Here is a 12,221-nt window from a genome sequence, read left to right as displayed (position 1 = left end):
ACTATGGCCCGTGGGCTGTCCATCTTTTTTGGTAAGTTAATTTTTGTTGGAATAGACATATTCATTTGTTTATAGATTGTGGCTGCTTTCAAAAGCTAAGCAGAGTTAATTAGTTGATAGTATGTTCTACAAAGCCTCAAATATTCTGCCTGGGCCACCCTGTAGTCTAACAGGTCCCGACCCACAGATTGAAAAACCCTGGAATAGAGCCTATGTAAGGCCCCTAGAGCTGTAGCTCTGTGATCTGCATAATGCCCTTCAGAAAACTAAAGACTGGAGAGAGAGGGGCCATGTGTGGTGGGATGTGGGTGTGCCCTGGCCTGTCCATGGCTTGGAGGAGTATCAGTGGCTATCATCCATCACCCCACAATGGACTTCCTTCACACACCCCAGGCCCCTTTCCCCTCTGGTAGCCACTGAACTATGAGTTTGTTTTTGTTTAGTTTAGTTTGGTTTTTAGATTCCACATGGAAGTAAAATGATAAGGTTTTTGTCTTTCTCCTTCTGACTTATTTCACTTAGCATAATGCCCTCAGCGTCCATCCATGTTGTTGCAGGGGGCAAGAGTTCATTATTTTTTATGGGTGAGTAGTAATTCTGTTGTGTATATATGTGTGTGTGTGTGTGTGTGTGTGTGTGTGTGTGTGTGTTATATATACATACATACACATATATATATACCATACATACCACAGCTCTTTATCCATTCATCCACTGATGGACATATAGGTTGTTTCCATATATTGGTTATTGTAAATAATCCTGCAATAAACATAGGAGTGCATATATATTTTCAAATTAATGTTTTTATATTCTTCAGATAAATACTGTTCCAGTAGTGGAAGAGCTGGATCATATGGGAGTTGTATTCTTAATTTTTTGAGGAATCTCCATACTGTTTTTCATAGGAGTTGTACCAACGTACGTTCCTACCAACAGTGTACAAGAGTTCCTATTTCTCCACATCTTCGCCAACACTTGCTATTTCTTTTTGATAAAATCCCTTCTGACAGGCGTGGCACACAATGATATATCATTGTGGTTTTGATTTGCATTTCCCTGATGAGTGATGTTGAACATCTTTTCATGTATCTGTTGGCTCACTTGATTGTGTTGAATGATCCTTTTAATGTATTGTTGAATTTGGTTTGCTAATATTTTGATGAGGATTTTCACGTCTATGTTCATCAAGGATATTGGCCTATAATTTTCTTTTTGTGGTGTTCTTGTCTGGTTTTGGTATCAGAGTAACTGGCCTCATAAAATGTATTTGGAGGTATTCCCCTCCTTTTCAGTGTTTTGAAAGAGTTAGAGGAGAATAGATATTGAATCTTTGAATGTTTGAAAGAATTTATCAGTGAAGCTGTCTGGTCCTGGACTTTTGTTTTTGGCAGGTTTTTGATTACTGATTCAATCTCATTGCTAGTAATTGGTCTATTCAGGTTTTCTGTTTCTTACTGATTTAGTCCTAGAAGATTATATGTTTCTAGGAATTTGCATATTTCTTCTAAATTATCCAATTTTTTTTGGTGACTAATTGTCCATACTAGTCTCTTAGGATCCTTTGTATTTCTATGATGTGAGTTGTAACTTCTCATTTCAGTTCTATTTACTCTTGTAAGCCTGCCTTGAATCCCTTTTCTTGAGTTCTTTGGACAAAGACCCCTCCCATTTCCACCTGAATGATCATGCCTCCCAAGATGGCTGCCCTTTTATGAGGTTCTGGTGGTTCTGTGGTTTGTTCACCATAACAATAGCCTGTCCCCAGCCCCTGTTGATTGCTGGGTATCCCCCTAACCCAGCCTCCTCTCAGACACCTTGCTGGCCTTAAGGGTGTGCCTGCCTATAGAAAGGAGGCCCTGGTGTCCTACTTCTAGTTAGATCAGGCTTTGCTCAGAATGGTCATGCACCTTAACCTTGGGTCATTCTCTTCTTTAATGTTCACTGGTTGGTTTCACGCCTTTTTGTTTCTCCTTGGAGGGATCTTATTAACTGCTTAGCTGTGAGTTGCTTCAGGAATTGTCCTGCCTACCCAGCCCTTGAGGAGAGGGCCCCCTTTGGTTTATCTCAGAACCTTTCAGGATTCAATGTATGGGCTAGATGAGATTAAAACTGAGTATATGTCTGTATATAGTTCGTGTCACAGGCAGGATCATGGTATAGTCGTGTGGGTTTCATTAAAACGACACTAGTCCATCACTTACAAAGGTGGTTCCCTAGCAGTTTGCGCTGGAATGTGTGTGCCATCTCCCCCACCCCTTTCCCAGGCTGTCTGGGAGGGTGCCCATCCTCCTCCCCATAGCAGGCAGAGAGGCATGCATAGTTATTACCTTTATATAATAGAAAGTGGGATAGAAGTTAGGTCCCTTGTTGGTGTCACAGAGCAGTTAATAGTCGAGAAGGGAGGATGAAAACTTGGAGCCATTAAGTTCAAATTTGTGAAGGGGTCAGACTGGATGGCCTCCTGGGTCCCAGGTAACCTCAGGACTCTTTTGTTGTTGTTTTTATTGAAACAGACGTGTGCTTTTTATTATACGAGTCCACTCAAGCCTTCATGGCCTCATAATTCAGCTTATTCCTGGAAACGTACTAGTTCTCTAACTGGGAAGTCTTTTAGGACTCTGGTCCTTTGATCATGTTCGGTGTGAATGAACCCAAAGGCAGTGGGAGGCTTTACTTGTGACAAGGAATCTGGGTCCCTGGGACCTCTTGTTTATTCAGTAAATGTTGACAGAATTAGTGAGAAAATAAATGGGTGACCACTCTAACTTTCAGGGTTTGAGAGTGACAATTAGTCTTATCTCTTCCTGTGCCTCCCGGTTGACAAATCCATTGAAAGAGAGATTCAGATAGGGATCATGGTACCAGCTCTATTTTTGGTCAAGTTAAATTGGAAACTGGCTTGGCCTGTAGCTTCCTATTACTCTTCCATCACCTCTTCACCTCACTAACTTCTTCTCCCAGAGCTGCTGGGCTCCACCCATGGGGATTTGTGGGGGACATGAGGGTAATGTTGCTGCAGCCTGCAGACGGGCAGAGCTGGAAAAGAGACGCCACCCCTGTGGGAGTAGTTCATAAATTAAGCCCCTGACTGATGAATGTGGCCCAGTGGGCGTCAGACTCCCACCATCTCATCAAGCCACTGAATAAAGAGTAGATGAACTCCAAGTGCACTCCCCCCTGCCCCCGACTTATTTTCCCTCCTGGGAGTGACATCCTCTGTCCCCTGTGGAGTGTTCCCCCACTGCAGACCTAGCAGGTGCAGACACTCAGGTCTTGTATTGACAGTGCCTTCCTTGCTGAGCGTCCGGCTCTGTCCTCCCAAGTGTTGGCTCTGCCCCTCAGCCTCCAGGGGAGACTCTGTGTCCACTCCATAGATGGGAAAGCTGAGGCTCAGACTACTCGCTCAGTCTTAGCACAGGCAGCAGATAGTCAAGGGGAGACCTGGGTCTCATACTCCCCAGAGCTGAGCATCTTGTTTGCTGTGCGCCCCCCGTTATCCCTGCTGTGTGTCATCCACCATGGAGCATGGGCACCTGGCCGGGTCGGCCTTGTTGTCCCTGTTTCCCTCCTCTGTGAGTGTCCCACCATGGGAACAGTGTCCCCTGACAAATGTCACATTCTTTTCTTCATGACACTTGTGGGGATGGGGCTGTGTGTGGCAGCTGATGGAGAGAGGTGCATCTTGTCTTCTGAGGACAGATGCTGCGGGCTGTCCTTGCAACCACTCCCACACTCCTGAGTCTCCCTGAGTCTGAGCCTGAACTAATGGCATGAACCTAAGCCCAGGCTGGTGTGTGTACAGTGTGTGTCTGTCTGTCTGCTGGGCAGGAATGTCACAGGAGGATCATGGGCATTTGGGGAGTTCCATGTCAAAACCCCCTGCATCACATTTGGTCCAGCAGACTTGTGCTGGGGAGGTTCCCGTGGAACCTTGGACCTGCTCACAGTTCTCCAGTGTCTGTATCTGGCCCCGTGGGTGAGAGCACCTCTCCGATCTGTATTACTCTGCCCACAGTCTGCCAAGGTGTTAGCTAAACACGGATTAGAGCTTGTCCGCCTACTGCTGCTCAGCCCTGTCCCCACTGTCATGTTGAGATGAGATCCAGCCTGACACGGGTCTGGTCAGCTTTGGTGTCTACAGCCTTCAAGTGCATCTCAAAGCCTTTTTGCAGCAGAGCGGCTGTCAGAAAGACTAACAGTCTGATATGTCTGAATTCCTTATGTCTGAAGAAACTGGTACATGTGTCCTGTGGGATCACTATGGAAATGTGGCCTGCTCTGATCGATGCAGGGGCGGGGTGGGCGTAGAGGTTTTAAAGCAAGGTCGCTCTGAAGTGGTAGTGGATGTTTGGGGCCTGGCTATCTTGGCCCTGTGTCCCCCAAGGCTTGGGAGGCCTTCATCATCCCAGGAGAAGAGTGACCACAGAACCCCACAGAGGGTTGAGCCAGAGACATCACAGAATCCTCGATGTCAGAGCTGGAAGGGGCCTGAGGTTGTCTGCTCCAACCCTCCTCATTTGCCAGAAGGAGCCATCACCCAGAGAGCCATGTCCAGGGCCACCACGCAGTGCATCCAGGGAAGACAGGCCCTCAGGTGTGCCAATCCTGGCCTGGTGCGCCTCCTGCAAGGCCAGAGTCAGTATTTCACACCCAGCCCATCTCCACTCACTGCCCAGTTATTCTTGTTGATTAAGAAAAGGGGCATGGAAATCCCAAGAGTCATTGTACCCATGGTTGCACATTTTTCTTCCTAATGGCATCTGATTCAGGTTCATTTACAGTCCCTGACTGTGCTTTCCTGTCACATGTTCGGGTTCCCTGTATTCCTGTTGAACTCATGATCAGCCCTAAACTATTCCACGCTTTGACCTTCTCCAGCTGTGTCACATTTGCTTAGTCAGTCCCACATTTATCGAGGGACTGCTGGGCTGTGTCGTGGTCTACACTATCAAGATTGTAAGCTCTTTGGAGGGCAGGGCCTCTGTTCCTTCTGTGTCCTCAGGGTCATCAGCAGTCCTGCCCTTCTGCAGGCTGAATAAATGTTTGCTGGCAGAGGTTAGCCTGAGGGGAGGGAAGCCAGGGCATAGGGGTCCAGCACCCACCGTAACCAAGTTTGTTTCTCTTCTATCTGTGACCAGGGTGCAGCGTGTGCAAGAGGATAATGCCACATTTCCAGAAGGCCGCGACCCAGCTGCGAGGCCACGTTGTGAGTGAGGCCCATGGGCCTGGCAGAGCTGGCCGACTCCCAGACTTCTCCCTCTCACCTGGAGAGGCGGTGGGAGGAAGGGGCCTAGGGTGCAGGGAGAGGGCAGGTCTGAAGATCTCAAGGAGTCACCCTCCCGCTGCCCTGGGCATGTGACTCAGACCTGTTCTTGGTGGATGGCAAGAACTCCCCAGAGTTGCTGGGACCAGGAGAGTTCAGTGCTTGTCCAAGCAAGGCCAGTGACGAAAAAGCCAGGAAACCAGCAAGAAGCCTAGGTGGTATTGCTGGGTGGCCAGGGGCCATCAGCAGAGCATCATGGCTCCAGAATTACTGGGGCTGGGCTCCAAAGCAGGCCAAGGCTCCCAGTGCTGGGCAGCCCAGTGGCGGCAAAAGGGGCATGGTGACCAGTGGTGGGCCCAAAGCACAAGCAGATTCACGGGAAAGTTTCCTGCCAGGCTTACCAGGGATCTGTTTATGTGGGGCTGGAGGAGCCGTGGAAACGACAGCAGAAAGAGGCAGTCCAGGTGGGGAGCCGGACACCCGAACTCGCAGGCACTCTCTGAAGGAGAGTGTGCAGTGTGTGTGTGTGTGTGTGTGTGGAGGGGGGGTGAAGCAGACAGGAGGCAGGGTTGTGTCAGGAGTGCCCATCTTTCAGGGACAAGAGGGGGAAGAGGAGCCCCTGAGGAAACGAGCCTCAGGAAGGAAGAACAACCAGGATGGTGCAGCAAGGGCAGGGGAGACTGGACAGTCAGACCTCACCAGGCTGAGGACCACTCACTGATGGTCCCAGTCATCTCTGGGCAGCCTCCACCTGCCAGCCTTGTCTCTTCTGTGCCACGTGTCTGTCTAGTTTTGCGCATTCCCTGAGCCACACAAATACCGAGGGTTTTTTGTTTTGTTTTTGTTGGTGGTAACAGAAAAATAACTGTTGGCCCCTCTAGGGAGCATGGAAAAATCCATATGCTTTTCATGAAAGGTTGTGGGGAGGAGAGCCATCACCATGGTGGGGCTGGCCAAAGTCCCACTAAGGGAGTTCTGATTTCTTAAAACTGAATCATGATCTTTACAGATCAAATGAAGTTGGTGATTAGTTCAGAGTCAATTTAAAAAGTGTACATGGGCATGGTGACACAGCCCTGCTAGCCTAGCCCGCTACAAGCCTGGGTTGCAAAGAACCAGTGCTTTCTCTTTTGACCTCATTCTCGGACAACACCAAGGTCCTGCTTGTTTATCACTAATGAATTTTTAGCAACTCACCTGGAGATGTTTGGCCTCGGGGCACACATACATCACTTGGGGGAAGTTTCACTTCGCATTTTGGGGCCTTAATAGATAGCATATATGACGATTATTTCGCCTGGAGAAAAGACTTAATTATCCAGTGTTCTCCCTACTCATAACTCGCATACTCTTAGAAAACTTCTCCACTCAACTTCCTAACTCTGTGGTGCGGTGGAAGTTAAATAGCTCCAGCCCCAGTCACATCACAAATACCTGGCCAGCCCCACCAAAGCAGGTAAGGTCTTGGTGCTATTCTTGTGCACCTTCTGGAAGGTTCCCAGCCAATGCTGCATCTACCTGCCAAACTCAGTGTTCCAGTCCCTTCCATGCTCCCATAGAGTTTGTCCTTGCCGTGCATGGCCAGGTCTGCTCATCTTTGCTTGTATTCCAGATCACTTTCTTCACCAGCTGATACTAATTATAGTATGATTTTCTCACTGTAGTGTGAGCTTCTTGAGTACTGGGACACTGTTTGGTTCACATCTGTTTCTTCAACACAGAGCATAGGGCCAAGCTTGTGGTACCCCATACATACGGATAAGTGAATGAATGAATGTGTGGCTTATCACTCTTGAGCACGTTTTATTTTAAGCTCGGTATTTACATTAAAATATTTCTCTTTTTGAAGGAATTCAGAGCATCAGTTATTAAGGACAGAGACAAAGTGGGAAGGATGTTTGTGAGCTGAGGGCTTGCCCCTTGGCCCTGGGCTCATACTATGCTCTTTCTCAAGATTATCCCTGAAGATTATTTGTGTTAAGGGTACTTGGTTCCAAAAAAGGAGACAACAACAACAGCGGTGCCTGCCTTTCCTGCCTGCACCCAGGTCAAGAAACATAAAAAGTGACCCTCCCAGTTCCCTAGACAACGTTACAGAAAACTCAGTGGGATCGTCTGAGTACCTGGACAGCCTGGCTGGTCAAGCCCAGCTTTGGCCAGGTGTTAGTTACCTTGGCCTAAGGCATCTGTGTTGTATGAACACATTCATTTCCTTCTGTATTTTCTTGCTTGGGGTATGTTTTGTTCTGTTTCTTAGGAAAGCACCTTTTGAAAGTTCTCACCCTTTCCCCACTCCATAAATAGGGAAAGGTCTGGCCACATAGACACCACCTTCTATGAGAGGCCTCTGGAGGCCAGGGCTCATGGTGCAGCCACAGCTCCCCAGAGAGGGTGACTAGAAGCATGATTCCTTTCCGTCCTCACACTCAGGGCAGAGGTGGGCTGCCCCCGGAAATCTAAAGCCTACCCCTCACCACTGCTGAGACCTAGCTGGACTGGCACCTCGTCTCCTCTTCATCTCTGTCGTCCACGAACCCTTTCTGGCTAGCCCCTGTCTGTGGCAAGGGTCAGAAACCTTCCTCCTCTACAGATTTCTTGGGAGGTGTCCAACTTGATGATGTCATGAAGATGTAAGCCAGGCCAGATCAGGGATGCTCAGCCTTTGCCATTTTCCAAACTCAGTTCTGCCTCTCTTTTGCTGTCATTAATGTCTGGTGAATCATCAGTGTCTGTCCCACCTATCCCTGCTAATTGCCATCCTCGTCAGCAGCCGTTGCTGCTCCCTGTCTCAGAGCGGCTGTCAGAGCGAGCCTGTCCCCATCTGCTTCCTCTTCCCAGCTTTGCTAGTTACTGAGGTCCACGCCGAGTCTTTTGTTTCTCTTGGCCATGATGGGCCATCTAGATGTAAACACCATGACATGGGGTGGTCCTGGTGATAGACCTGTGCACATCAGACTCTGGATCTGGCTCTTACTAACCGGTGAGGAGATCTTGGGCAAATAGGCTCGGAGTCTCTCTTTCCCTATCTGTAAAATGAGATGATAATGCAAACCCTGCCCACCTCACTAAGGTTGTTGTGAAGAGCAAGCGGCTGGTGTGTGGAAACAGCTCTGTGAGCTACAGACACTTCATAGACACACTTCCTATTTGTACTTCCTATTCCTCCCACTCACTAAATGAGGGTGCTCCCAAGATTCTGCTTTTTCAGCTTCTTTTCTTATTAGGGCCAAGGGCTTGGCACCGTGCTTTCCTTGTTGTGATGGCCTCTCCCTCAGTGATTTTATCTACATCCATAATTTCAACAAAATGTAGCTCCATGGAGCCTGAGTCCCTGACCTCCAGTATCATGTGTCAGATTCCCTGCTTGACATCTTGGTCTGGATTTTTCTCCCTGTGTCCCAAATGCAGAATGTCTAAAATAAAATTCAGCACCTTTCCATCCAGCAGACTGGCAGCTTTCTTTCATGACTCTTCCCAAGTACCCCAGGCTCCACTGACAACGTGCCTTTCTGCCAGGGCATCCTCACACATCTCTCTTCCTCACACCCTGTCCTCTCCCTGCCTACCATCCTGGGTCAGGCCCTGGTTAGCCCACACAGAGTGGTTGCCAAAGGCTGCTGATTTCTCTCCCTGACCCACGACTCGCCCCTTACAGCTTGACCTGTTTATATTTTTTTTAAAAAAGAAAAGAATGCAGCTGGAAAACCCTCCAGCACCTCTTGAACAAAGTCCTGGTTTCTTAGGCACTAAAGCCTTTTCCAGAGTGAGTTCACTGAACCTGTCCAGCCTTCTCTTCCTGCCCCCTTCTGTGTCCTACAGTCCAGTTAAACCAGCATATATTCCTTACCTCTTGGGCTGCATCTTGTTTTGTCTTGCTTCCACGTTCTCTTTCTGGAATGTCTGTGGAAATCTGACTCTCCCTTGAGCACCAGCTCATGTGTTGTCTGCTCTGTGAAGCATCCATGATTGTTCCTGTCAGAACACGGGCTGAACATGAGGCAGAATGGGTCACGCTAACCGAACGGCACCAGCACATGTGGCTCAGGGTCAGGTGTTGTGGCCGTAACTCTTAAGCCGAGGCCAGTTTTGCCTTAGTTGGCTTTTCAGACTCCAAAAAGTGTACGTAGTTGTTCAAAAAATATTTATTTCATTAATAAATGCCCCCAAGTGGTACAAGAGTGCTACAAAAACCCAGAGAGTTGAAAGTTCATCACAAGCAAAGGTGGTTTGGAAAGGCTGTCCGGGAAGGTGGGATTGGACTTGCCTTACAGGATGAATAAGTCTTCGGTAGTAACTGGGAGATGGGACGTGGGCATCCTAAGCAGAGGGACGAGGAGACAAAATGTCAGGGCCAGGGGAGCACAGCATGTGCAGAGTTCAGAGCTGCTTCGTAGTATTGATGAAAACAGCTAGCATGTTCTGAGTGCTGTAGTTACTCTACTTGTACTGTCTCATTCAGTCCTCACAGCAGTCATAAGAGGTGGTTACAGATGAGGAAACAGGCACAGAGGCATCTGACTTAATTCAAAGAAATGTGTCTACTAAGTGAGGAGTTAGGGCTCGGACCCAACATCATGATGCCTGAGCCTAGGCTCCTGGCTACTGTGGTATATTACCCATCTGCAAGGTGCCTTAGATGGAGATCGATCCAACTTCCTCCCTGTGCAGAGATCTCAGACTTTCCAATTCCTGGGAGAATCATAAACCTAGACTCTAGCAGGTGTACAATTAAGGGTTTTGTAAGAAAGAAGAATTCAGAAATGAGATAGAGACTGTATGATCTTTGAGCGTGGAGTTAGATTCTAGCTCATATTTAGTGGAATTGAAAGGTTTTGTGCAGGGAAGTGATGTAATGAAAGAGGAGGATGTGGAAGATTAATCTCATGGTGGATGTGCACTGACACTAGGGAGATCAATTAGAATAAAAAAAGAACTTTAAAGTAGACAATTATTACTGGAACAGGCTGCTGAATCAGTCTGGAGAAATGAACAGAAAGGCTTTTAGAGGGTTCCAGGTCTTCTAGTAAGTTCTATTTCAGACTAATTCTCCCTGTATTCCTTGCAACATCCCACAAATGAGCTGGGGGGGGTGGGTGTGGAAATTGGTGATTTAGTAAACATTGTGTGCCTACTGTATGCCAGGCATTGTGCTAGGTACCTAAAACAGTTGGAAAGACATGGTTAATGTTTTTTATTTATTGAGAGAGAGAGAGAGAGAGCGAGCGACCATGCAAGCACACATATATGCATGTGCAGAGGGAGAGGGAGGGAGAGAATCCCAAGCAGGCTCCACGCTCAGTGCAGAGCCCGAGTCAGGGCTTGATCCCACAACCGTGAGATCATGTCCTGAGCCGAAATCAAGAGCTGGACGCTCAGCAGACTGAATCACCCAGGCGCCTCAGAAAGACTTGTTTAGATGCCTCTGGGGATGGTGCTGCCAGAGGCTTTCATCACCAGGAGGATTGGGTAGGAAGTCAAGAACTTGACAATTGTTCAACATCAGTCCTGTGCTGAACCTCTGACCTGGGTCACCTGGTTCAGTTCTCTTAAGAGCCCTGTGATATTCCCATCGCCCATGTCTTCCACACAAGGAGCCTCAGTGAGGGTAAGTGACTTGCCCAAGGCCACATGATTCCTAAGTGGACACAGTCTTCTGAATCAAGTTTCTTGTCCACTGAGACTATTGTCCTTTTTCTTGTCCTATGCTTCCTTCTTTGTTTTTTTAATTTTATTTTTTTAATTTACATCCAAGTTAGTTAGCATCTAGTGCAACAATGATTTCAGGAGTAGATTCCTTAGTGCCCCTTATCCATTTAGCCCATCCCCCTCCCACCCTATGTTTCCTTCTATATTGTTCAGCAAAATGAGCTTCCCGTGTTTCTTCTCTCTGCCTCTATAACTGCTCCTGGCTTTTTGAAGTCCCTTTCCCTTTTCTTCCATGCTGCCCTGCTTTGTGGAACAGCCTTCCTGTATCTGGCCACTCTATCTTCATTCTCCTATAAGAACAGATTCAAAGTCCTTTCCGGGCACCTGATCCTGCCCTAGAAAAGATTACTGCTTCAGGGAAGGAGTTTTAGAGGACTCTGGGTTGTTCTTAGTATTTAGCCCTGTTGTCAGTAACACAGCTACTAAAATTCTCCTTTCCCAGTTACAAGTGTTGGATATGGGGACCCCTGTAACCAAAAAATGTTCAAACTTTGGAGATGGTACAATCAGGCTGTAGGCGATGCTTACAAACAGGAGGAGAGAGGTGGGGAATCTGGGAGTCTGGAGGGAGGAGAGTCAGGCAGATGGATTGTCACAAGAGCCACACTCTCTCCCTGGCCACGTACAAGCTGTGAGGTCCAAGAACATTGAACACAAAGCCTGGGTGGACAGACTGAGGACAGGCCATGAGGATGTTGTGGGGTGGCTGAGCAGTGACTGTAACTTAAGAGAGGAGTGAAACCTTAGTTGACAGGGGCAGGGAGGAGGCATAATGTTTTTTTGGATGGCAGCAGCCCCACTCTAGGACCTGCTTGAACTTGGTGGCAAAGCCACCTGTCTTCCTCAGCCCTCAGGACTTGGGTTTCACTCTGGGATAGCCATCCCGCAGGCAAGTAAAGGGAATGCCTGTACAGAGGGTGCCACCTGACCCAGGCCCCATGTCTTCCAGAGCTCTCAGCCCTCATTCCCAGCTGCATTAGCTTGCCATGCTCCCCCCGCTGCCCAGGGCTGCATGTCAGTTTGTGAGGTTTTGTCCCCTTCATCTGTTTCTGGTGGGATAGACAAGATAAGCTGTGCTTGGCAAGGTGGGGATGTTGTCTGCGGGGCAGAGGGCCAATAGGCCTGTTCTCCCTTTGCTCCTAGGTGCTGGCTGGGATGAACGTCTACCCCTCGGAATTTGAAAACGTCAAGGAGGAGTATAATGTGCGAGGCTACCCCACCATCTGCTATTTCGAGTAAGTCTCCTGCC

General features: G+C 48.2%; 1 protein-coding gene across 1 annotated transcript in view; it reads left to right on the top strand.

Moving 5' to 3' along the window:
- The window catches only part of PDIA5 (protein disulfide isomerase family A member 5), a 93,408-nt gene that overhangs the window by 45,380 nt on the left and 35,807 nt on the right, over positions 1 to 12,221 (top strand). The window contains exons 8-9 of the mRNA XM_058731167.1: positions 5,142 to 5,209; positions 12,116 to 12,207. Coding sequence (XP_058587150.1) covers positions 5,142 to 5,209; positions 12,116 to 12,207 — 160 coding nt within the window. The remainder of the gene's footprint in view (positions 1 to 5,141; positions 5,210 to 12,115; positions 12,208 to 12,221) is intronic.

The sequence above is a fragment of the Neofelis nebulosa genome, chromosome 5, assembly GCF_028018385.1.
Source record: "Neofelis nebulosa isolate mNeoNeb1 chromosome 5, mNeoNeb1.pri, whole genome shotgun sequence".
In the NCBI taxonomy this organism is placed as follows: domain Eukaryota; kingdom Metazoa; phylum Chordata; class Mammalia; order Carnivora; family Felidae; genus Neofelis; species Neofelis nebulosa.
This window is presented reverse-complemented; position numbering and strand designations above follow the sequence as displayed.